Below are 25,345 nucleotides of genomic sequence, written 5' to 3'. Positions count from 1 at the left end.
CCCTCCCAGCCCCCTCGGCACTCAGGCCCAGGAACCCACAGCCTAGCTAGACGACCACCCCTTACAGATGAGGGGCCGAGGCTCGGGGGGCTGGCGGACAGCCTCTGGTTGGAGGCTGGTGTGTGGCTGAGGCCTTGACTGTCCTGTGTAGGATTTGGGGCCAGGGTCCCAACACCCAGCACACAAGCCTCTGTGACCGCCAGCCTGGTACTGGAAGCCCCAGGAGAGCCCTGACCCCCGCCACATGAAGCCGACTCAGCTGCATCTGTCCCTCCCTGAGGAGCAGCCTCCTCTCTCCTGCGGGTGGCTGGCACCCTCGGCTTTGCCTGGAGGCCCCGGGACTGAGCCCACCACTCTCCCCAGTGGCATGAGCGCATGACGCGGCCACCACACCTTCTGGGACTCAGCCCGGGCCCACAGTGCTCCTCCCGAAAACCTCTGAGACATGGGTCTCCACCAGGGAGACCCAGGCTCAGGGGGAGGGAATGCCAGCCGGGGTCACAGTGTATAAGGGACAAGCCTGTATCGCTACTGCCCAGTGCTGACCTATTACAGCCTGACCCTTACCTGGGAGAAGGGGACCCGGGACAGAACCTCCATTCTCCCTCTGTGCTCCTGCTCATGCACCCTAAGGAAGAGCTGCTCCTAGGGGCAGCCTGGCCCTGTGTGGTCCATGCGGTCCAGCTCGCCTGCAAGGACCTGGGGGGGGGCATGCGGCGGCAGCCTGCTGCCTTCATGTGTGCCATCTACATGGAGCCTCTGGGGTGGGCCCTGAGGAGGCCGGGAATGTGCAGCCCTGCTCTGCCCACTCACACCAAACCCTCCAGGCCCCTCCTGGGCCTCTGCTCCCCACCTGCCCTCCAAGTTCCATGGCAGTGACTTACAGGCCCCTCTGGCTCTGACCCACCAGCACCTCCAAAAGGGCACGACTTGCTCTCCCCACTCTTCAGAGAGGAGGAGGGAGGGCCGGCCACCCCGAGGCTGGAGCTTCAGCTCTGGGAGGGCCCAGCCACAGCACCCCACAGCCAAGGACGGGGTCCTGTGCGGGTTGGCCCTGCCGGCGCCCCAGGCCCGGCAGAGGGAGGGTGAACCCCCAGCTGCTGCCCCGCAGGGGCCGGGGCGCCCCGGCCGCTGGTCCTGTCCCATGGGCCAGCCCGGCCCCCAGGCCCTGCCGGCTGGCCGCCCTGGATGCGTCACCATGGAAACCGGCAGCCCCCACAAGAATCACAGGAACAAAAAGGAGGCCCCGGAGATAGTGGGGCCCGCCTGGGGACTTGGGCCGGGCCCAGCAGCCTCAGCCACCCCCGGAGCCCTGCCTGGGAACGCGGGGTGGGGGGGCACGGCCACCTCCGCTCACCAAGGCTCCACTGAAGGTGGTGCAGCACCCGGGGCCGGGAGAAGCAGGCAGCGGCTTCCCCGGCCGGGCAGGTGCCCCCAGTGTGGGGGTGCAGCCCGGTGCCTCCCGGCCCGGCCCCGGGGCGCCCCGGCCGCCCCCCACCTTCTCCCCGCAGGGCCTGCGCCTCCAAAGTCCCCGCGCTGCAAGGAGAGGCGGCCATCACTTCCCGGGGTCCCCCCTCGGCGCGGCGGGCCGGCCTCCCCGCGGCCCCCCCCCCCCCCCCCGCGTCCCCGCGCCCGCCCCCCCCCCCCCCCCCCCCCCCCCGCCCGGTCGGGGTCTCACCGCGTCGGCGCTGAGCTGGGCTAAGATGGCGAAGGTGGAGAGCCGGTCACAGAGGCAGCGCGTCCGGAGGGCGTCGAGGGGCACCGTGCGGCAGCCGCGCCACGACCAGGGCCCGAGCGGCGGCGGGGGCGCGGGGGAGGAGGGTCTGGGCGCGGACACGGGAGACAGCGGCGTCAGCGGCGGGCCCGGCCCCCCGCGCCGCCGCCCCGGCCCGGCCCGCCGCCCGCGCCCGCGCCCGCGGCCCCGGCGCCCAGGGCCGCGCTCCGCGCCGCCCGCCCGCCCGCCCGCCCCGCCGCGCGCCGGAGCCCGCGGGAGCGCGGGGCGCGGGAGCGGCGGGAGGCGGGCGCTGGCCCCGCGCCCGGCCCCGCCGAGCCCCGGAGCCCGGGACACGCCCGCGGGGGCGCGGGGCGGGGGCGCGGCGGCGCGGGGCGGCCTGGCCTCCCCCGGCCGGCCGGTGACCTTGGGCCCCGCCGCGCCCCCGCCGCCCCGAGCGCCCCTCGGCGGGCCGCCGTCCCCGGACCCCCCCACCCCGCCGGGTGTCCGGCCAGGTCCCCGGGGGCGCCCGGAGCGGAAGGGCTCCGCCAGCCCCTCCTCCCGGCGCCGGCGCCAGCGCCGCCAGCCCCCCAGGCAGCCCGGGCCGCACAGACACTTCCCAGCCTGGGATGGGAACCGGCCTGCCGGGGGCCGGGCAGCCGGGCCGGGTCCCTGCGGAGCCCACCGCCCCGGGCTGCCTGACGGAGGAGGCCTGGCAGGAGCCCCCTGTCCGTGGGCCTGCCCCTCCCTGGGCAGAGCCTGGGTCTCCTCCGCATCCCACCGGGGAAGGTGGCTGAAGCTGCTCCTCCGGGCAGCCCACCCTTGCTGCACCCGCCGGCTGGGAAGCCGCAGCCCCAACAGGCCTTGTCCGGTTGTACTGTGGACAGGCGCTGTCCAGCTGCTGATTCCAGAATTGCTGCAAGCCTGGCCTGAGAAGGGCTTGCCGGAAGCATGAGGGCTGCCTCCGAACCTCAGTACCTACCCTCCCCGACTTGGTTCCCTCATCTGTCCAGGGGAGGGGGCCCCCGGGGCACAGGGGCCGCGCTGAGCAGAAAGCCTGAACGCCCATCTCTCTATGCGCTCTGGGTGGCTACACTGCGCTCGGGGTCAGGTCTGGGGAGAAGGGACCCTGGAATACCTTAGCACCTGCAATCCTCCACTTCCCTGCTCCAGACCAGAACCACAGCTGTGGGGGCAAGGTGGCAGGGCCTGGCCTGGGCTCTGCGGAGTTGGCTCCCGGTTAGTGACTCCAGGAAATTCTGCCCACCCTGAAGTCAGTACATGGCTCTGGCCTCCACTGCTGGAGGCCAGGACTCCTCCCAGTGAGGGCCCTCTCTGTCTACAGAAACAGTACAAAGTACGTGGAAGAACAGATGGAAGGCCCCAGGTCACTTTGGCTCCCAGGTTGCCTCTGAGGCTGTCCCATCCTGACCTCACAAGCCCTCAGTGTCAACCACAGCCCCCACCTGGGGGCCTGCCACCGGCACAGCACAGGACACCCAGTCACAACCTGGGCAGAGACATTCAAGACATCCCTAAAGGAGACTGTGGGTCCTCTGACCACAGATGGACAGAGCTGGGCAACATGGGGCATGGGACCCTGGAGAGCCCCCAAGCTCCAAGTGGTCCCCTGACCTCCACAGTGAGAACTTTGCCAAGGTGCCCTCTCCATCTCCCTGTCCCCTGCACCCCACCGGTCAGAGCCATCGAGCCCTGCTGACTGCAGCGTCCTGAGGCATGGATGGCCGGCTGTCAGTACGGTCACAAAGCACCAGCAAGGCCTGTGCTCCAGGAACACCCCACGTGCTGCACGGCCCATGGGGGGGGGGCGGCATTTCAGAGAGTAACTCTGGAGCCACACAATGCTGGGGCCATGGCCCAGCCCTGCCAGCCCTCCTGCTCTGAGCACTCAACTTGTCCCAGCTGCCCGGGGGCTGTGGGAAGACTGAGTCGCGACAGCACCTTGAGCCAGGGTGAGAGGAGCTGGGCTGGTGGAGGGAGCTGGCAGTTTGGCAGGTTCCCAGCCACACCGGCAGGTCCACAGGGCGCCAGGTTCACAGCTGCTGGTCCCTACCTGGGAGACTGCCAGCCTGGTGCTTGGCCCCCAGGCTGCTGCGGGGCCATCAGTTATCTCCTCAGCCTCCCGTAGGCCAAAGAGGCTCTGCCATCCACCTGCTGCAAGGCCGTGGAGGACAGACGCCCCCCACCGCTCCAAGAACGGCTGGCCGGGCTGGCAAGGGCAGGTGGGCAGCACTGCCTAGAAGAGGACAGGATGGGGGCCCAGCTTCAGCCTCCTCCTCTCCCTGGCACCCCAGTGTACAGTCCTGAGCAGGGACCAGCTCCTCACCCGCCCACACACCCCCAATAATAAACAGCTTCCTTCCTGCACAGAGACCTTCCCCGCCGCCCGTTCCCAGCAGCACTCAGATCGGCTTTGTAGATGAAGGACTTGGGGCCCCGGCAAGCCGCCGTTGTCCAAGGCCACACAGCAAGACAGCAGCGGGGCCTAGATTCCAGCTCTGCTCCACTTAGCCACCCCACCCCCGGCACATCTACAGCTGAACCCCAACTGGACAAGATCTAAAGGGATCATCAAGGCAGCCTGCAACTGGGACAGCGTGGGAATCAGAGATGGGCACTGAACGGCCTGGCCCATCCAAGCCAGAACCGGTACGGGAAGACTTACCACGGGTCACCGGGGCCTTTCTAGCAGCCCCCGACTGGGCTAGGGAAAGTCTTCGTGCAAGATGTGGGGTGGGGGAGGGTCGCCACATGAGGCTGTCTGTGTGCATCTGAGACACACGGTCATGTGGAGCCAGTCAGAAACCCTGAGGGCTCTCTTCTACTCAAGTCCTGACAAATATCTGGAAGCTCTCCCCTCGTCTGACTGCAATCCTTCCTGCGGCCCGGGGCGCCGTTCCCACCTTTGCAATGCAGGCAGGTCAGCCAGCTCCTGCACGTGGGAGACCATTTGCTGCCTCTCGTCTGGGTTACAGAAAACTTGCACTATCTGGGTCACAGAGCCAGGTTCCCCCTCCTGCGCCCAGAACCCAGGAAATCTGGGTCAGTCACACTTGATCCCTGGCTCAGTGGCTTCAGGAAAGGAGAAGTCAGGGGGCAGTGACACGCTCAGAACCAGAAGAGCAGAGGACTGGGGTCCCAGTGGCTGTCTACCCCTCTGCAGGCCACAAGTGGCCCCACTGAAGAAACTGTTCCCACTGACTCCCGCCAAGGTCTCCAGTGCCCTCCATGCCCATAAGCCCACAGGGCAACTTCCTGCCGGCTCATTCCACTGGCCCGAGTGAGAATCCTGCTGGGCAGCACACAGCTGCTGGGTGCAGGCAGAGCCGTGGCAGCAGGGCGCAGCTCAGACGCCAGGCACTAACGGGCAGGGAGGGAGGACGCCGATCTTGCACTGGCCACTTGGAGGCCTTGAGCCAGGTGCTGAGCTCAGCAGCCCCCGGCTTTTGCTCAGGATGACAGGCCTGCCCTCTGGCGCCTTGTCTAGCTCATATAGCCTTCCCACACTGGGCTCGAAACCAGCCCCAAACCCTCAACCAGCCTGCCTCTGTCCCCCAGCCTCTGTCCCCTGCCTGCTTCTGTCCCCTAGCCTCTATCTCCCTGGTGACAAGGGTGACAAGGCCACACAGACTTAAGGGACGCCGAGGGACAGTAACACAGAGGGGACACGGAGCCCGCCTCCTGTCCACCAAGCGGGAGCCTTCTCTGCATCGTGATGCTGCCTGCCAGCCCACGGAGTGGGTGCTATTATGGGACTATGCACTGCTGGGGTCCCCTTGGATTTGATGGGCTAATTCACACTCCAGTGTGAATGACTCACAGGGCGTCCTCCTACACAGCAGAGAGCAGCTGGGAGTGGGCACAGCGCACCCCAGTGGGGCGTCTCAGGCGCTGGGGGGTGAGAACCATGTCTCTGCAGGTGGGGCCTCTCGGCTTGGCCTTCGAGGCCCTTCCCAGGCTGGCTTCCGCCTGTGCTCCTGGAATCGGTCCCCTGTTCCATCTCCATCGTGAACCCCAGCCTCCTTCGCCCCACGTGTCACCTATTGGCAGTGCCCACCTCCTACCCTAGACCCAAACCGGCATGACCATGTCGTCTGGGAAGCCTGCCCCGTGCCCAGGCTTCCTGCCTGCGTCTTCCCACAAGCTCCTAGGTACTGAGGCCGGTCCTGCCGCCGGCCCTGCCTGCTGCTGTGTGGGCGCGCCTCTCCTGCTTCCCCTGCGTGGCCCCGGACAAGTGTGCACAGGCCAGTGTGGAGGACCTACTGATGCCCTGGCTGGGTGCACCGTGCATTACACGCGCCCCTGCAGGCCCCTGGCCGCTCCAGCCTCAGCCTTCAGGGCTCTGTAGGCCTCAGCCTCCTCCAGAAAGTCTCTCTGGCTCCCTCCACTCGCTGCTGCCAGTCTGTAAGAACCCCAAGGCCTGATCCGCTCCAGCCCCTTAGGTTCAGCTCTGGGCGGTACCAGTGGCAGGAGGGGCCTTTGCTCCGTGCCTCCAACCCCAGGGCTTGGGTCTGTGTCTCAGCTGCCGTGTGAGGCCCAGACGCTCGTCCTGCCTGTGGGGTGGTGCTGTCTGAGCCTCTCAGCACCGCGGGTCTGTGGCCAGGGTCACCTCCTGTCCCCACCACGCAAGATGCCAATCTCACTTGTGCCTGGCGCCAGCTGCTCCCAGTCTGACCTTCCAGGCACAGGTAGCCCCACCCCTGAAGCCTGCAGCTCCTCCCCCACTCCCACCCCCATCCCAGGCATGGCCCAGAGGTACACAGATGTCTGTCAGGCAAAGAGGGGGTTCTGGAGTGACTCTGCCTTCGTAGCCCAGAAAGAATGAGCTGGCCTGGGTGCTGGGGCTCTGCCAGCCTCACATCACCTGACTGTACCCCCTGCTCAGGAGCCAGCACCGAGGACACCTGCCCTGAGCCCTCGCCCCTCATGCAGGTCCTCGCCCACATACCTAGAGCCCTTGTCCACCTGGCCTGCCACCACCCGGCCGAGAGCCACACCAGATGCCCTCAAACCAGGCTTTCTGACTGTCTGGTGGAGCTGAAGCCAGTGTGCTGCTCAACACTCAGCAGCTGCCTTCCCTGCTCTAGCAGGCCTCAGCCCAGCCAGCCTCGTCTCCTCCAGACCAGCTCCCAGACAGTCCAGCTTCCAGCCAGGGCCGGGACCTCCCCGCCCTGCCTGAGCTACAAGCTGCTCCCCAAGGCCTCACCATAGTGGCACAGGGGACTGCCTCCTCCAGGGGCATGGGACACCGGTTTCCCTCCAATCCCATGAATGACAACACCATCACCACACCACCGTCACCAGCACCACTACCACCGCCATCACGAACATCGTTACACCAACAGCACCGCCGCCACCACCAGCTTTGAGGCCACAAGATTACCACCACCATCACCACTACCACCACCACTGTCACCACCACCACCACGCCCAGCACCAACGAAGCCACATCCACCATGGCCATTACAGAGCCAATGCCAGCGTCATCACCATTCTGTACCAGATCCAGCACTGCTACACCATTAACACGACTCCTACCACAGCACCGGCAAGACCACAGTTACCGTCACCACTGCCACCACAGCACCAGCGAGACCACAGTTACCGTCATGGCCACATCCCAACCTCGCCACTACCACCACAGCCACGCGGCTCCCTCCCCACCAACACTCCCATCTCCACAGCCCTGGCCAGGGCCACCAGGGGACAGATACCGCCCTGTCACCACCACGGCCGCTCATCAGAACCAGAGCGTGAATGTGCAGACTGTGCACAGCACCGGTCATGGCCAGCACTGGTGACTGCAGCCTTCCTTCGGCCTCTCCAGGTCCAGGTCTCACCAGCACCCCATCCGGATGGACACTGGGGCACACAGCCTCCCCTGCACCGCTGCCGCTGTGCCTGCCACCCTGCCCTCCGGTACGCGCCTCAGGCCAGCTCACCCGGCCTCCGCGATCTGGTCATCTTGGGTCTGCCACCCTGGCTTCCTCCACCCCACAGCCAAGAGAGGAAAATGAACACCCACATCATGTGGGCCTCCCTGCTACCTTGGAAGCCCTTCCTTGTGTCTACCCCAAATCCTACCCCATATCCCAAGCTCGCCCTGCAGATAGAACAGTTTACTACCACCACCTATCACTGGGCTGCCTGGAAGGGGAGGGGCTTGTTTGAGTTGGTTCTTTTTTTCCTCTCTTCTTTTTTGTGGTGTTAAGTGTGGAACCCAGGGCCTTGCGCATGCCAAGCAAGTGCTCTACTACTGAGCTACACCTCCACTGAAGGCAGAGTTTGATCCTCTGTTTCTCTTTCTGGGTCTGAGGAATGGACTCAAGACCTTGCACTTGCTAAGCAAGCCACCTCCCACTGAGTGAGATCCCCAGCACACCCTTTGCTGAGGCGAAAGGGGAGGGGGCTCTGCACTCTGGGCCCTCCCCGCCCGCATCACCACCACCCAAGACCCACCACGCCCCTCACTGGCTGTGCCCCTTCAAGGCTGCCGGTGACCGGGGTGTGAGGGAGCATGCGGGGTCCTTTGTGGGACCCAGACCATGGGCCTGCTGTGACGACCAGGAAAGTGTGGCTGCTACTCCGGTGCCAGTATCCTGTCACTGGGCCTGGCAGGTGGAATGGGCCTGGCAGGAGGGCAGAAGGCAGGGAGCGGCAGGGGCTGGACGGAGGGGAGGGGCTGTCCTTTCCCCACAGAGGCCCTGGAGGAGGGCCATTCTCTTGTCCATCCACAGTCCAGGAAACCGAGGTCTGGGCTTGCACAACCAGCGTGGACAGAGCCCAGGATCCTGGAGCTGTAAGAACCCAGAGGCTCCCAGCCCTTCCATGGCCCGTGGGTCTGCTTGGGCAGGAGACTAATTACTGTGGTCACACGCTCAGGGTGAATCTAGTGCCAGGCGCTGGGTGACCCCATTGAGCACAGGCAAACCCAGACAACACCTGCTGAGGGCTCCCTGTGTGTGCGCTCAGTCAGGACCCCGTGGGCGTGACCAGGCCCTGACCAACAGGGAGCACAAGGGTGGTTGGGACGGCTGCACACTGAGGATGCAGACACCTGCCAGGGAACAGCAGGAGGGCTGGGCTGCGGAGGGGAGAGGCCTCAGAACATGTCAAAGAGGTGAGTCTTTGCCTAGATACGGGTATCTCCAGGGCTAGGAGACTAGGAGGACTGGGGTGCAGTTCCTGGGGGTGGAGGGACAACCAGACAGAGCACAGTTGCTCACGGCCAGCCCCAAGTTCAGGCCCGGGCTCATCCCTGGGTGTGACCTCTAGCAGTCCCCAAGGGCTACAGCAGCCCTGCCAGTCCCTGCTACCGACCCTCGATAGGAAGGGGCAGCGCTCAAGTGGCCAAGGTCTGGCAAGAAGTCCTGCTTTGCCCTGACCCCCAGCAGGGAGCCTCGCCCCACGCCCTCCTCCCCGGCTCCTCCCCAGGTCCCACACGCCCTTCTCAGGCTGCCGGAGGCCTGTGCTGGGAAGCTTCGCCTCCCCCCGTGCCTCCTCTGCCCCATCAGGTACCAGGAGAGAAGCGGGGCTGGGACTGGCTGTTGGCAGGACCTGGCCCTTGCCAAGTCTGCCTTCCGCTGGCTCCTGACGCCAGGCCTGTTCCCTCACCACCCTCTCCTGAGACACCAAAAAGTGGGAGGGGCTGGGTTCTTAAAGGAACCAGGACGCAGGGCCCAGCGTGCCAGGCAGGCTCAGGGTCTCTACAGAAGGGAGAAAGTTCCCAGAATGGCCCTGGACCTGTGTGTGAGTGGACACAGGCCTCATGCTCCTCAGCTGCAAAATGGCCTAAAGCAGGCCGAGAAGCTGCCTGGGGAATGGCAGCTAGCTGTGCCTGGCAGGTCAGGCTCCAGGAGAGGACCACACAGGAAAGGACACTTTCCTCACACCTCACACCAGCTCTGTCTCCTGGCCCTTTCAGGCCGGGTAGGGAGCTGGGTGCCTGTGATCCCGGGAACCTCCTGACCCATTTGGACAGGAGCCTGTGACAAGACCTTTCAGAATCGTGATGGCTATTAGTGGACCCCAAAGTATGTTGGGAGGGAGAAAGCCCTTTGCAGAGCCCTCACAAGTCTCCTCAGTGGCAGAACAGCCCAGACATCCTGACAACGCCTGCAAGGGTCTCAGGCATGTGCCCTGGCTGTGAATGCCCCCCTTTGCGCCTCCTGGAACCACTTGTAAGGGAAGAAGAGACGGTCCCGAGGGTCCTGCCAGCTCTCAGTTCTGTGTAGCTCCGGTTTTCCTTCATGGGGTTCAGAAGATGGCACATTTGGGGTCTGTGTGGCAGGCAGAGAGCTGTCTATTCAGGACAAAGAGCTTGACTCCTCTCTCAGCTCCCTGACCTGACCAGGTGTGCTGTCTCTATGCTCATCATCAGCCAGGGAACTAACGGTGTCCAAAATACATGTGCACCTGTCCTCCCGGGGCCAGCAGCTGTGACCTCACTTGTCAACAGGGGCTTTGCAGGTGTCACTGAGTTAAGGATCTTGACGCCAATCGACCCCAGACTCAGTGACTGGGGTCCCCAGAAGCAGAGGAGAAGACCCAGAGACCCAGAAGGAAGATGCTGTGCAAAGATGGGGAGTCTGTGTGAGGCCATCACAAGCCAGGGAATAGCAGGGCTGCCTGCCCGGGGCTGCCAGGACCAGCAGAGGCATGAGAGGTCTTCCCTCGGGCCGCTGGTGGCCCGATCTGAGTCCCTGGGACTGTGAGAGACTAGGCTCACCACCAGCGGTGACCTGAGTCGTGTGCCTGGGGCCCTGGACACTGACACCCACGCTCCAGTCCTCCTCCATCCTTCTCCAGACGGCTCACTCCATCCAAGCACCCACTCGACCTTGGTCTGTCTGCCCCCTTTCCACCTTGACTTGGTCACTCATCTGTAGTCATCTGTTCTTCCCTGTACTTGTCCCTGGATATCCATCCTGTGTTTCTGGGAGTGTCCACCCTGCTTGCCCACCCTGACCACCTGGGGTCCGTCCACCGGCCTGGCCCTGCTTCCAGGCCTCCACTCGCACCCTTGGTCCATCCCTTCCTGTTAGGGGGCAGCGGCAACTGGGACCCAGCTGCCCGGTCCCTCCGTTCACATGTGGCTGGGATGGGGTGCGGTGTCACACCACAGGGGTCTCTTCTGGCTTGGACTCAGCTTGGCAAGCCCCCACGCCCCGTTTCCCACCCTCACCCCTGCCCCCAGGCCTTGCTCCCAATGGCCAGGTGGGGGGAAAGGGGACAGAGCCCGGGGGTCGGAATGGCTGAGCTGAGCACTGGCCTGGGTAGCGGGACCAGGTCACCGAACACCCTGCAGGCCACCGCACAGGGCGACAGCGTCACGGGCACGAGGAGTGGGGAGCTGAGCCCGGGTGCAGCTGCGGGGTCACTGGAGGCAGGGCAGAGCGGATGTGTGGAAGCCCCCAGCGATTCACTGCAAGATGAATGCCACACTAACAGCTGCCGCCTGTGGCCAGAGGAGGAGGCCCTGCAAGCATGTGACACACAGAGAACGTGCGTGGCCACGTGCAGTGTTTCCACGGAGACACAGAGCAGGCTCCGCTGGTGACCTGTCAGGGGGCAGTGTGCAAAGCAGATCTCACACTAATGAAGGATGAGGGCTCGGTGTGAGCAGGCTCAGGACTCAGTGTGTGAGCAGGGTCAAAACTCTGTGTGTGAGCAGGATGAGCAAGCTCAGGACTCAGTGTGTGACCAGGATGAGGGCTCAGTATGAGCAGGGTCAGGACTCAGTGTGAGCAGGGTCAGGACTCAGAGGGTGAGCAGGGACAGGACTCAGTGTGAGCAGGGTCAGGACTCAGTGTGTGAGCAGGGACAGGACTCAGTGTGAGCAGGGACAGGACTCAGTGTGAGCAGGGTCAGGACTCAGTGTGTGAGCAGGACCAGGAGTCTATGTATGCACAGGATCAGGGCTCAGAGTATGAGCAGGGTCAGGACTCAGTGTGTGAGCAGGGCCAGGAGTCTATGTATGCACAGGATCAGGGCTCAGAGTATGAGCAGGGTCAGGACTCAGTGTGTTATCAGGGTCAGGAGACAGTGTGTGAACAGGGTCAGGACTCAGTGTGTGAACAGGGTCAGGACTCAGTGTGTGAGCAGGGACAGGACTCAGTGTGTGAGCAGGGACAGGACTCTGTGTGTGAGCAGGGACAGGACTCGTGTGTGAGCAGAGTCAGGACTCAGTGTGAGCAGAGTCAGGACTCAAGAGTGTGATCAGGGTCAGGACTAAAGAGTGTGATCAGGGTCAGGGCTCAGTGTATGAGCAGGGTCTGGGCTCAGAGTGTGAGCCGGATCAGGGCTCAGAGTGTGAACAGGGTCAGGGCTCAGTGTATGATCAGGATCTCTTTTATTAGGGTTGGAGTGTGACCAGAGTGAGAGTTTAGGGTGTGAATGAGGTCTGGGCTCTGAGCAGGTGCAAAGCTCGGCTTGTGACTGTTTAGGTCCAGAGCTTGTGCAGGTGTCTGAGCCCTTTGTAGAACTATGGTCAAACTCAGGCTGGGTAGTCAGGAATTGTGGCTCATCCTGGAGGAGGATCTGGGTTGCTATGGATCACACCTTGCAGCTATGAAGCCAGCCCCTGAGGTCTCAGGTGCCGGCTCTGCCCTCCTTACAAGCCAGCACTGCCCCGGATGCTTGGCCCCTTCTCCACCAGGGCACAGGCACAGGTCCAAACGGCACAAGCCTGCCTGGGGTACACTGGCAGCAGCAGGCCAGGCCTTCCTCTTGGGAGAAAGTGGCCATTGGCCATGAGGTGAAGAGCTGCCCAATAGGGAGCAGGGCAGAGTGAAGCGGGGGCGGGGGCTGGGAGGTATGGGGCTCTACCTTCCTGTCAGCCTCTGACTCAGCCTCTCGGGCTCTGGGTGCCCCCGGTGGGGTGCCTCCATCACCACAGGACTTTCAGCGGCCGGCAGGCTCTGGAGGCCCCGGCTGCAGCTGCAGCTGCTCTGTGTGCCCGGTGCCAGCCTGGGGGGCACCTGCGTGCAGGCTGCGGCCGGGGCTCCACCAACCACCCAACCATACTGTGCCTCCCTACTCTGCCTGAGGTTAGGCCTTTCGTGGTCCCATTCTCAAGGCATGCCCAGGAGATGGGTGTGTCAGGGGTACTCAAGGCCGTGAGAAGGTGGGGAGGAGGAGGCCATGCCCAGCATCCCACACAATTGACCATGGTCCTTTAGCCACTGCACTCCGCTACCACCCGAACAGGCAGGCTCCCATCCCAGGGACTAGAAGCTGAGGCTTCTGGGGCAGAATCTGTCCATGGTCCACAGCCTGGCCTCCTGGGCCACAAACCGGCAGGCACTGTCCGTGGTTCACTGGGAAGTAGTGACAGGCTGGGCAGGCCGGCTGTCCCTGCTGGGACACTATGCTAGCGCTTGTGTTGGCAGAGAGGGGGAAGGCTGGTAAGAGCTGGTTGGGTCGCCCCCCTCCCCAGGAGCTGCAGAGCGAGATGTCCGGGCTAGGAGTGGCACGCACCAGAGTCAAGGAAGACCACTGTCAGCTCCGTCCCTAAAAAGACAAAAGTCCAGGAGGCCCCAAGTTGCCCATCCAGCAACCAGGAGCCAAGGGACTCCGTCCTCATCTGTTCTTCCTTTTTCCATCCTTTTCGAAAACAAAGAGCTTAAGCCACCAGCAAAGCCGGAACAAACTGACAGGCAGCAACCTCAGCCAGCAGCCAGCGTCTCAGGGCAGTGGAAAGGCCAGAGGAGTCCAGTGTCTGAGCCAGTGGGGCAGTGTGGCCTGGCCCTGCACCCCTGGTCCTGGGGCTCTGCCTCTCCTCACTGGCATGGAGAGGGTGCAGGCCCAGGCTTCACAGGGTCAGACCTCCCAACAGCTTCTATCTCCCAGGACACTAGGCCCAAGAACCCCTCCCCTTCACGGCCTCCCTCTGCTAGGCCTCTCCTCTCCACGCCAAGCACCAGGGAAGCTGACCCGCACAGCACACAGCTCCAGAGTCACCTGGCATACTCACATCCTCTCTAGCCTGGAGAAGACCCAGGGGCAGGGCTGGGCTCCCACTGCTCACATCTACAGTACTAGCTACTCTGGAGTTTGAGATCCAGAGGACTGAGATGCAAAGCCAGTCAGGACAAAAGTCAGTGAGCCTCCACCATCAACAATCAAGCAAGAATCCAGGCTGTAGACAGGGCTCCAGCCCAAGAACAATAGCTGAGCAAGTTCCAGGTCCTCAGTTCAAACCTAGGCAGGCAGGTGGCGCCACCCCACCCCACTGCACCGTCCCTGTACTCGCAAAGCCTGGGTGCCCAGCCCCTGTGCACTCTGGAAAGCTCCACACTTCTTGGCCCTCTTGGTCTCCTGGGGAGCTCTTTTGGCCCTGTCCATCCCTCCAAAAGGTCCCTCCCCCTCCCCTTGCCCTCCCTGTGATCCAATATCCCAACTCCCAGCTCCACACATGGCTCGGCCTCCCACCCAGGCAGGCCAGCCGGTACTTATAAGGTGCTTCACAAGGGCTGAGGGCCAGGGCCAGGCTGCAGGCACCCAGCAAGGGCGCCTAGCCGGTCACTCTGGTGAGTCTCAGCTCCTCCTCTAGGCCACCCGTCCTAGCAGCTACCTCCTAGCTTCTCTGTGCCTAGCACTCACCACCGAACACCAGCATTGGACTGCTCTGGGCAGGACAGGTCCGCGGGTGGGATCCAACCACCCTGCAGGGTGGGTTTGGAGGCAGGCCACCAGCTCAAGAGCAGAAAGCAGTGAGAACTGCCAGAGCACATAGAGAGATGGGGGAGAGGGGCCAGGGCCCCACAACTTAAACCCCCACCCCCACGGCACCGCCACACAGCCCCTTGGCACGAGGCCCTGTGAACTTACATGTCTGTCTCGTCCCACAGGATACAGGTCTGGTTGGTGGTGCCCTGGGAGAGAAGGGGAAGTCAGGGCCACCAAAGTATGTGCCCGCCTGCCCTCTCCCCAGGGGCTGGGCTACTGCCCGGGTGTCCACAAGCATACCAGGCACACTGCCTGTGCTGGTCCCGGGGAGACCGGACTAGACCAAGGTTAGGGAGGCATGGCCACCCACTGCCACAGTGAGGCCTTGAGCCTCCTGTCCACATGGCTAAAGCCGTCCAACACTGCCCCTCACCAGGGTGAGGGAGGGCTGAGGAGGCCCACAGCAGGGGCTGAGTGGACACCCAGGACAGCTCAAGTTCCCAGTCCAGCAAGTGCAACCAGAGAGCATGCCTGCACGGTGCCCTGCCAGCCCGCGGCTGGTGAGGCGTGAACTGGCAACACCCGCTCTGCACACGCTCACACCTGCTCACACCCGCTCTGCACATGCTCACACTCGCACTGCACACACTCACACCCGCTCACACCCGCTCTGCACACGCTCACACCCACACTGCACACACTCACACCCACTCTGCACACGCTCACACCCGCTCTGCAAGGCTCACACCTGCTCTACACATGCTCACACCCGCTCACACCCGCTCTGCACATGCTCACACCCGCTCTGCACACACTCACACCCACTCTGCACCCGCTCTGCACACGCTCACACCTGCTCTGCACACACTCACACCCACTCTGCAACGCTCACACCCGCTCTGCACACGCTCACACCCGCTCTGCAACGCTCACACCCGCTCACACCCACTCTGTACACGCTCACACCCGCTCTGCAACGTTCACACCCGCTCTGCACACACTCACCCACTCTGCACCCGCTCTGCACATGCTCACACCTGCTCTGCACGCGCTCACACCCACTCTGCAATGCTCACACCCTCTCTGCACACGCTCACACCCGCTCTGCACACGCTCACACCCGCTCACACCCGCTCTGCACACGCTCACACATGCTCACACACGCTCTGCACATGCTCATACCCACTCTGCACACACTCACACCTGCTCTGCACACTCACACCCGCTCTGCAACGCTCACACCCGCTCTGCACACGCTCACACCCGCTCTGCAATGCTCACACCCGCTCACACCCACTCTGCACACGCTCACACCCGCTCACACCCGCTCTGTACACGCTCACACCCGCTCTGCAACGCTCACACCCGCTCTGCACACGCTCACACCCGCTCTGCACACACTCACGCCCACTCTGCACCCGCTCTGCACACGCTCACACCTGCTCTGCACACACTCACACCCACTCTGCAACGCTCACACCCACTCTGCACACGCTCACACCCGCTCTGCAATGCTCACACCCGCTCACACCCACTCTGCACACGCTCACACCCGCTCACACCCACTCTGCACACGCTCACACCCGCTCACACCCGCTCTGTACACGCTCACACCCGCTCTGCAACGCTCACACCCGCTCTGCACACGCTCACACCCGCTCTGCACACACTCACGCCCACTCTGCACCCGCTCTGCACACGCTCACACCTGCTCTGCACACACTCACACCCACTCTACAACGCTCACACCCACTCTGCACACGCTCACACCCGCTCTGCAACGCTCACACCCACTCTGCACATGCTCACACCCGCTCTGCACACACTCACACCCACTCTGCACACGCTCTGCACACGCTCACACCTGCTCTGCACACACTCACACCCACTCTGCAACGCTCACACCCACTCTGCACACACTCACACCCGCTCTGCAATGCTCACACCCGCTCTGCACACGCTCACACCTGCTCTACACCTGCTCACACCCACTGCACATGCTCACACCCATTCTGCACACTCAAACCCACTCTGGAGACACACCTGCTCTGCACATGCTCACACCCGCTCTACACCGCTCACACCCTCTGCACATGCTCACACCCGCTCTGCACACGCTCACACCTGTTCTGCAACACTCACACCCGTTCTACACATGCTTACACCCACTCTGCACCTGCTCACACCTGCTCTGCACACGCTCACACCTGCTCTACACATGCTCACACCCGCTCTGCACCTGCTCACACCCACTCTGCACACGCTTATACCCGCTCTGCACACACACCTGCTCTGCACATGCTCACACTCGTTCTGCACATGCTCTGCACACGCTCACACCCGCTCTGCACAGGCTCACACCTGCTCTGCACATGCTCACACCTGCTCTGCACACGCTCCTGGTACAGGAAGTGCCCGGCCCTCACACATTTGATGATCAAGGGAACAGGGGCAGGGAGGCTGAGCAACGCCCCCGAGTCACCGAAGGGACAGAGCTGAATCCCACAGCTTCCCACAGCTAGGGTGTGCCACCTGGCACTGCCCTGCTCTGGCCGGGCGACCTGGGCATCTGGCCCCCGGTGGGTTCTGGCTGAGCTCATCGAGGGCCAGGGCACCTGGGCTGCAGGCACCTCTCTGTCGCCCTCCTGAGGCCCTGGGGAAGGCTGATGGGACCCATGCCTCTCTGGAATCACAGCCATGTCCTCATGTCTGGTTGGGCCACACAGCAATGTCCTGGAATGCACACCGAGGCCTTGCATGGTTAAGTCTGGTGGTCAGCCAGCCTGGGGATCGGGTTGAGGACACTCTGGACACAGAAAACTGAGCGTCCAGGGCAGCGAGAGCCTCGGGTGAGGAGGCCGGGCCTGGCCCACAGCTCTTGGGTCGTAGGTCAGGGGGCCCAGCAGAGGGGCTGTGAACTCAGACAGGAGCCCTGTCTGGGCAGACACTGGGCCTGTTTCCCAAGGGGACAGCAGGGGGACAGGTCTGTGGCAGTGGCTGTGTGGCTAAAGCTTGGATGCTGCGACAGACAAGGTGCATGTCAACACTCGCACCCACTGTGTGGGTCACTGCAGCACTCCAAGCCTCAGTTTCCCTTCCACCACCCAGCCAGGCTAAGATACCACAGGTGGTGACTGAACCGAGAGCAGACCCCCCACAGGCCCAGACAGAGGTGCTACGATGTGTGTGCGCACACGAGGGTATATTGGCAGTGGGCCCTCACGCTCTATGTGGGTACAAGTGGGGGCCACGCACGCCAAACGTGGGGTACAGGTGGGGGCAGCACATCATACATGGGGCAGAGATGGGGCACGGGCAAAGGGCACACACACCGCACGTGGGGTCGGGGAGGAGGCACTCACGTTGTACATGTGGGCAAACTCGATTTCCAAGGGCGTGAGCAGGGAACGAGGAGGAGGCTTCACCGTCACCGAGATGACCTTGGAGTTGAGGACAGTCGTGTTCCTGGTGCAGAACACAGCAGCAGCCATCAGGCACTGGCCTGCTTGGCCCTGCGGCCTTCCCTAGGCTGTCCCCTCCGGGCCCCTGCCCCCCATGCGGCAGAGGTCCTGCACCTGCCACCGCCATGCCCAGACTGCCTTCCCAGGGCCATGCCTGGCCCTCCATTCTCTCTTACGCTTCCCCTGGTCTCCCAGCCTCCCCCTACCCCATCACCCACCTCTGCAGGGCCAGAAAGCTGCCCAGGTTCCGGTAGAGCACAGTGCCAACCACGAACACAGACGAGTCATCCGCCTCTGGAAGGGAGCACCCAGTCACCCTGACCCTGCCTCGCTGGCCTCATGGGGTCACATGATGGCCCCGGCCACAGGGGCCCATCCCACCCCCAAGTGGAGCACTGTACCAGAGCCTGCTGAGAATGCAGGCCCAGATGGGGAGGGGCACAGGCTTGGGGACAGGCATGCCTGCTACCATGTGGTCCACCCAGCCCTTCCCCTCCTTGCAGCAGGCTACATGTCTGTCCACCCTGTCTAGCTAGTTACCCGTCCTAGGCTCTGCCCCCAGGGAGGGCTTCCTGTCAGGGTTGCCTCCTGACACTCACAGGCAGCAGAGGGCTGCTCAGATTGGGGCCCATGACTGCCCCCTAGAGGCCCCTCCCACTCCTGGGCCTTACCTGCCAGCCCTGTGGAGAAGACACTCTTGGACACAGTGACTCTGTCCTCTGGTACCTTGGCCCAGTCGCCTGTGGCCCGCCAGCCCTTCATGGGGAAGCTGATGTCAGTGGCCCCGCTGGCTGGCAGCTTGTGGATGCTAAGCACTGGGGCAGGGCGGAGGAGAGACAGAGACGGAGGGTCAAATGCCAGAAGCTGCAGAGCCAGGGAGCAGGTCGGTAGGGGGCACTGGTGAGGGGTAGGGGTTGCCTGGCCAGTCCAGTACCAACCGTGATGCTCCAGCTTCCACTGCAGCCTTGGGCCCTCAACTTCCATGTGCATAGCTCCCTAAACTCACTGTGCAGCCCCTATTCCAGGAGGCAAGCAAGGGCCTAGAGCCCCCTGTATCCAGGAAGGGGTCAGAGGTGGGTTACCAGGTCTACTCTGTGCAGGATGGAGGAGACACTGCATCATAGGGCAAGACCAATACAAAGCAATGTTGTGGAAGTGGGATGGGAGGAGCCAGACTTGGCCCTCTGGGAAAAAGGACATCGGGTGTGGGGGTCTCTGCTCGAGGTGGGAGGGGGCAGCAGGAGGAGAGCGTAGGGAAGCATGAAACCAGCTGGCCTCTGTGGGGCGGGGGGGGGGGGGGGCGGGGAATCCATCCCTGGGCCTCGGGCTTCAGCCTATCCAGTCCCCAGCCTGTATCAGCCTCAGACCTGCTCCACCCTGAGCAGGGCAGTCCCTCCCCGTGTACTGTCCTAACTCCACTTCCTGTCTTCATCTGACCCCTGACCCTGTACTGCGGCCTCTTCCTTCCTCCTCTGCTTCTCCTGGCTGTTTACCTCCTGACTCTCAACCCTTGTACCCATCCTCGGGTCTTTATCTTGTCACCTGCCCTGCAGGCAGGACTTCCTGACTACCCAGCGTGGAGATGTCACCCCTTCCCTGTGGCCACCAGTTCCTGACAGGCCACATCTACCACCCCGAAATGTGTGGGCCCCAAGGGTAGCTCAGAGGGAGGAAGGGAGGGGACTTCCCGATTCTGCCCACCAGGGGGAGCAGCTCCTGAGTCCTGACTGCACAGCTCACAGGGATGCCCACAGACACAGGAGCACAGGAGCCCCGGTGTCTGGATCCAGGGAGGTCCAGGCCACAGACACATCATCGATGTGATACTGCTTAAGGCCTTGAGAGAGTGAGGCCCCAGCAGAGGCCCAGAGGGAAAGGCCAGTGGAGCCTGGGCTCCAGCAGAGCGTTCAGTGGACAAAAGAACCATCCAGGACAGGGGGGTGCCACAGCCCTAGAAGAGCAGGAGGGAGGAGCTGGAGGCAGAGCCTTCTGTTGATGAATGGGTAGCTCGGGGGATGAGTGGAGGGACAGACACGGCAGGTGGGCAGGGATCATGGGGTCCATGAGGTAAGTGGGGAAGGGGAGAAGAGCTTGCATGGGCGCATGGAATTCAGGGTACACAGGTACTAAGAGGAGCCCAGGCCTCCTGTGGTCACCAAAGGTGTCCCTGAGTGTCTGTCCATCCAGGGAAGGCTCTGGAAGGCAGGTAGGCCCCTCCGGAAGCATGGACGGTGCTAGGCAAAGGGCAGAACGGTGGCTCCAGGCTGTAGCTCCGCTGGCCTATTTTCCAGGTGGCCCCCACAGTGTCTGGTATGGTCCCTCAGGAATGAGGCTGCTCTCCACAGCCTCGAAGGCTCCTGAAGGGTCTGAACCCTGAGCTCCTAAGGCAGACAGAGTATAGCACCAGACTTTCTGCCTAGGAAACACCTGCCCAGTGCAGCTGTGTCCGCTGCCGCAGTACCTTAACACAGGGCTGGACTGGGGAGAGGCCTAGGGTATTCCTCCAAGGTTCAGACAATCTGTCTCCCCGTGAGAGAGGCAAACACCTCCTTGGGGTTTTTGGGTTCACAGCTGGGGTCAGGGCCCTCTCCCAGGTCCCCTGTGTGGGGTAGGGGCGGGTAGGAAGGTCTCTGGCCAAGGCAGGAGATGTGAGAAGGCGAGGGGAAGACGGTGGAATTGTGCGTGTGTCTGTAAGGACCACTCAGCTTTTTTTTTTGGGGGGGGGGGTCCAGTTGTGGGGCCTGAACTCTGGGCCTGGGCTCTGTCCCTCAGCTTTTCAGCTAAAGGCTAGCGCTCTATCACTTGAGCCACAGCGCCACTTCCAGCTTTTTCTCTTTTTGCTTATGTGGTGCTGAGGAATCAAACCCAGGGCCTCATGCATGCAAGGCAAGCATTCTACCACTGAGCCACCTTCCCAGCCCCGCCCCCCCCCAAGCTTCTTAACTTAGCCAATCATCCTGAACCCAGAAGGTGGGCACAATTAGACCCCCAAAAGGAAATAGACCTGGCTGAGGCCATGGGTCAGGGAGGTCCAGAACCCCCAGCAAGGCTTTTGAGGCTGCAGACTGCTCCATGTTAGGTGGGGGTGAGTCCCCAACTGTAGGCGGGGCTCCTATTTCCCCTCTCCCCTCCCCCCATGAGAAGTCCCCAAACCCTTGCCTGGGCCTCAGCTCCACCTCCAGCTCCCACCACACGCCCTCAAGAGACAACAGAAACAAGACACAGGCTGTGAGATGTAAGACATGGCTCCAGAGGCCCCACAGGGTTGGTGGTCCCCCTGACCCCACCCTGGTATCCATGAGGAAAGTGACACAGAATCCCTGTCCAGGGTGACAGAACGAGGGCATGGTGGGGGCGGAGAGCGAGGGAGGCAGAGCTGGGGGGCTGGGGGGGAGAGGCTGGAGAGCGAGGGAGGCTTACCCAGGTTGTCTGTCACCTGGTATGCGTCCCTCAAGTCCTTCATGCGGAAGCCAATGACGTCCACAAAGTCTTCCACCAGCCGGAAGAGCTCCTTGGCGTTGGGGCCCATCTAGGGGAGCAGCCAGAGCTGAGGGGGGGACACCTGCACCCCAGCTGGGGTCCCTTGGGCCTCCTTTCCCTCCGATGTTCCCTTTCTGTGGACCCTGCTGGTGATGAACCAGTGCCAGAGGCAGGGACAGGGCTCTCTGACTGCCATGCTCTGTGGACACTACCACTGGAGCCCCCGGGGCTGTGTGCTCCCACATGGGATTTCCTAGGCTGGGAGCAGGGTCAGGATCTCCGGGGCTCCACGTCTGGCACAGTTCTGGGGTTGGATGCTGGATGTGGTGGCAGGCCTGGGTCAGCCTGGGAGGAAGGGAGGCTGGCCTCCCCTCACAAGTAAGGAAGGCCCACCGTGGCCGGCTATCTGGACATGCACGTCACACTCAATCAGTTCCTGCTTGCCTCACTCAGCCCAGGGACAGGCCACCATCCTCCACACAGGAGGTAAAGTGGCTCAACGTCACGCAGTCGGCGGAAGGCCGCCATGCTGGGGTCCAGACCCAGAGACACTGTAGTTCTCAGTGAGGCCCCACGTGGCTGGCCTAGGACCTAGGGAGGCACCAGGATGCCCACGCCCATCCGGACACAGCTGACCACGAGAGCCCTGGGGCCCCGTCCATACCAACTGTGCCTCCTCCCACTTGTCCCGGTTTTCCTCCGCCAGCAGGTTGCTAAGGATCTGCACAAAGTTCTGGAAATGAGAAAAAGGGCCAGGGAGAGAGAGCGAGGTATGCGTGTGAAATGTTTCACGGTCAGGGCGCAGGGTCTGGGCCCAGCGTGACACAAGGACCAGGGTTCAGCATGTGAGCAGGGTAAGGGCTCCGTGGGAGCCAGCTCAAGCTGGTCTAGGCTCGGGGCTCACTGCTCTGGCAGGCCACAGCCCTGCTCATGGACAGGGTCTGGCACGGCTCTCCCTAACCACCTCCCAGCACTCCTCTCCATGGACGGTCACCGGGAGCCCACCTGCACGTCCCCGGGGGTGGGGCTGTAGTAGGCCCTCCGGAAGATCTCAGTCATGTTCCTCAGGACGTCAATGGTGGACAGCAGATCCCCACTGTAGCTGGTCCCATCCTGGGAGATCTCCACCAGCGTCTGGATGACCTCCGACACCCCCTCCCCTGGCAGCCCGCGCTGAGCCTTGGCCAGGTGCTCACGGGTCTGCGGAGGACGGGGAGGATGGGATGCACATCCCTTCCGGGACGGTGCAGGGGGCGCAGGAGCCTCGGCAGCCCCGCCTTGCACCCTCGCGCTGGGTGGGACAGTCCCCGGTGCAGGCGGGGAGGCACTCACCATCATCTGGATGTTGCGGTAGTCGATGGAGACACAGCGGATGTAGGTGGGCGGCTCCCAGTAGGCGATGCCCTCCTCGTCCAGCTCACAGCGGCGCAGGATGAGGCCTGCGGAGACCTCTGGCTTTTCAGGAGGACACTCACCGCTGAACACAGGGCCCACTCACAGCTCCCAGGCCAGCAGCTCTGCTCAGGATCCTCCAGCCCCCAGAAGCAGTGCCAGGCTGGCCTTCTCCCCTTCCTGCCACTCATTTCTGAGCTGCTCCAGATGCTGGGGACCCAGCAGGCATCAAGCCTTCCAGGACCACACTGCACAGAGGTGGAGCTCTCCACCAAGCTCCTGGGGGCCCAGAGCCCAGCCAGGCCCTCTCTCAGGGCCCTCCCCCCCAATCCGGAGTCCCTGAGAGCCCAGCACCCAGGCCACATAAGAAACAAGGACAGAGCCAATCTCCTTGTCTGTAGTCTCTCGGGTACACAAGCTACCTGTACCCACTCAAATAGGAAGAGTAATGAAGATCCATGCAGCTACAGCCAAGCCTCTTCTGGGAAGCCCAAGCGTGCCCGTCACTCCGCAGAGTTGATCTAGGGATTCAGGCTGCTGGTGTTCAAGGGACGCTTCTCCCAATCCACACAAGCCTAGAGTATGTTGACTTTCCTGCCTCGGTTTCTCACCAGTAAATGGACAACAGTGGCTACTTCATGGGTTAGAGGATCAAGGGAATGTCTCATGTAGAGGCTTCGGCATGGGCCCTGCCCTGGGTAAACACCCAACACCGTGGCTGCCACTCACTCCGGCCCCTGTCCCCTGGCACCCACAGAGTGGGGCTGCCTGGGCCTCAGGCCTCACACAGGAGCAGTAGCGCCGCCCCGAGGCAGGACGGGAGCCCACATCACCCTCTCACCTGTAGCGTTGCGAGGACACCGGGCTGTAGCCACCTCTCCAGCTGGAGTCTCCTTCCAGACCACTGCTCCAAAACCGTCCTCATCACAGATCTCATGGGGCTCTGGGGGGCAGGGGGGGGGCAAGACAATGAGCAGGGCTGGGGCCAGGAGCTGGCAAAGGTCTCAGAAAGGCCAAGATGTCTGCGGTAACTAAGTGCAAAGCTACCCCACTGCCCCCAGCCTCCTCCTAGAGCCCTGTGTGGTATGGGCCAGGTCTCACCAGGACAGCGGTGAGTGCCACACTGCCGGTACTCATCCTGAGGGCCCTGGCAGGCTGCTCCACCGAAGAAGGGCCCAGAGCAGAGACGTTCTCGTCGCTGGCTGCCACCCCCACACGTGACGCTGCAGCCTCCCCACGATGCCCAGGCCTGCCACTTGCCATCGACTGCGGGGACACCCATACCCCCAGGTGCAGGTCGCAGGTGACAGGAGGGAGGGGTGCAGGGACACAGGACCGTGGGGAACCAGACATGGGAAACACACAGAGACACGGGGGAACCAGTGGGGAAAGAAAACGGAGACAAGGAGAGAAGCCCGAAGTTAGCTTCCACAGAGCAGAAAGGAACACCTCCTGTGCGGTGGTAACCTTCAACCCCCTGCCCTCCACTCCCACCCTGCAGCCCAACCCACAGCCACCCCCCCAGGAGGGCCACCCACTGCCAGGCAGGTGCTCTGACCTGGACACTGCTGCAGGAAGCAGTCTCGAGTCTCCACCCAGTGGCCCTGGCACTCGGCGCCCCCGTAGGAGGGGCCATTGCACTCCCGGGTGCGCTGCTGCCGGCCCTGGGAGCAGCTGGCGGAGCAGGCGCTCCAGCTCGACCATTCGTTCCAGTTTCCATCCACTGCCCGGCCCGGGGAAGGAAGGTGAGGAAGCCTTGTGAACACCCAGCAACCCAGCGGTCCAGCCTGGGACACAGGTCTACACCCCCAGGGGACCACCACCCAACACTCAGCCTAGACACAAGCGTCAGCACCCCCAGCCGAGGCCCAGCGGGCTCCGGGTAGGTCTGGGATGAGCCAGGCCGAGTCCAGGTGCTGGCCCTCCCTCCCCCCTAACCCCTCCCTCTCACCTACCAGGGCACAGAGCAATGTTGCAGAACTTGGTTTGTTTCTCAGGCCCCTCACAGGGGTTGCCTCCAAACTGTGGGGGCCTGCAGGTGCGCGTTCGGTCCCGGAAGCCGCGGCCACAGGTGCTGGAGCAGAGACTCCAGGGTGACCACTCGTCCCAGGCACCATGCACTACAAAGGGGCAAAGAAGGCTCTGTTGCCCCGCCCACTCTGCCCGTTGAAGCCACGCCCACTCCCACCTGACAGCCCCGCCCCCGACGGACCTTGCCCCGCCCACGGCCTCCACCCTTCCTGCAGCCCTGGCCCCGCCCCGCCCTCAGGCCCCGCCCCGCGGCCCGGCCCCGCCCACCTGGACACACTGCGGAGTTGTTGCACAGCCGCTGCTCCCGCAAGGGCCCGCTGCACTGCGTGCTGTAGGAGGACGACACGCAGAAGCGCGTGCGGGTCTGCCAGCCCTCGCCGCAGGTGCTGGAGCACACGCTCCACGGGGACCACTCCTCGGCCGCCGGGTCACCTGTGGGCCCAGGCCTGCTGCATCACCAGCCCGCCATTCCATGGCCCACGGGGCGGCGCCGGGCCGGCCGCGGGCTGGCCTCGAGGACCGCCCATTTCTCCAGCGGGCCAGATTGGGCCACTCCGGCTCACACCGGCTCCCCTAATGC

General features: G+C 63.3%; 1 protein-coding gene across 2 annotated transcripts in view; it reads right to left on the bottom strand.

Moving 5' to 3' along the window:
• The window catches only part of Adgrb1 (adhesion G protein-coupled receptor B1), a 91,569-nt gene that overhangs the window by 42,572 nt on the left and 23,652 nt on the right, over window positions 1-25,345 (bottom strand). The window contains exons 5-18 of one of the 2 annotated variants that reach the window (XM_042700002.1): window positions 25,033-25,197; window positions 24,690-24,854; window positions 24,293-24,457; window positions 23,836-24,000; window positions 23,576-23,677; window positions 22,675-22,781; window positions 22,348-22,542; window positions 22,007-22,075; window positions 21,283-21,391; window positions 18,534-18,677; window positions 18,081-18,156; window positions 17,764-17,866; window positions 14,564-14,607; window positions 1,679-1,823 (exon numbers count right to left, since the gene is read on the bottom strand). In XM_042700002.1, the coding sequence (XP_042555936.1) occupies window positions 1,679-1,823; window positions 14,564-14,607; window positions 17,764-17,866; window positions 18,081-18,156; window positions 18,534-18,677; window positions 21,283-21,391; window positions 22,007-22,075; window positions 22,348-22,542; window positions 22,675-22,781; window positions 23,576-23,677; window positions 23,836-24,000; window positions 24,293-24,457; window positions 24,690-24,854; window positions 25,033-25,197 (1,754 nt within the window). Of the gene's footprint in view, window positions 1-1,678; window positions 1,824-14,563; window positions 14,608-17,763; window positions 17,867-18,080; window positions 18,157-18,533; window positions 18,678-21,282; window positions 21,392-22,006; window positions 22,076-22,347; window positions 22,543-22,674; window positions 22,782-23,575; window positions 23,678-23,835; window positions 24,001-24,292; window positions 24,458-24,689; window positions 24,855-25,032; window positions 25,198-25,345 lie in introns of those variants that run through there. The other variant, XM_042700003.1, reaches the window with a different exon arrangement.

This window comes from Dipodomys spectabilis, unplaced genomic scaffold (assembly GCF_019054845.1).
Source record: "Dipodomys spectabilis isolate Male_0828 unplaced genomic scaffold, ASM1905484v1 ptg000264l, whole genome shotgun sequence".
NCBI classification, from domain to species: domain Eukaryota; kingdom Metazoa; phylum Chordata; class Mammalia; order Rodentia; family Heteromyidae; genus Dipodomys; species Dipodomys spectabilis.
The sequence above is the reverse complement of the archived record's forward strand: the minus strand, read 5'-3'. Positions and strand labels throughout refer to the sequence as shown.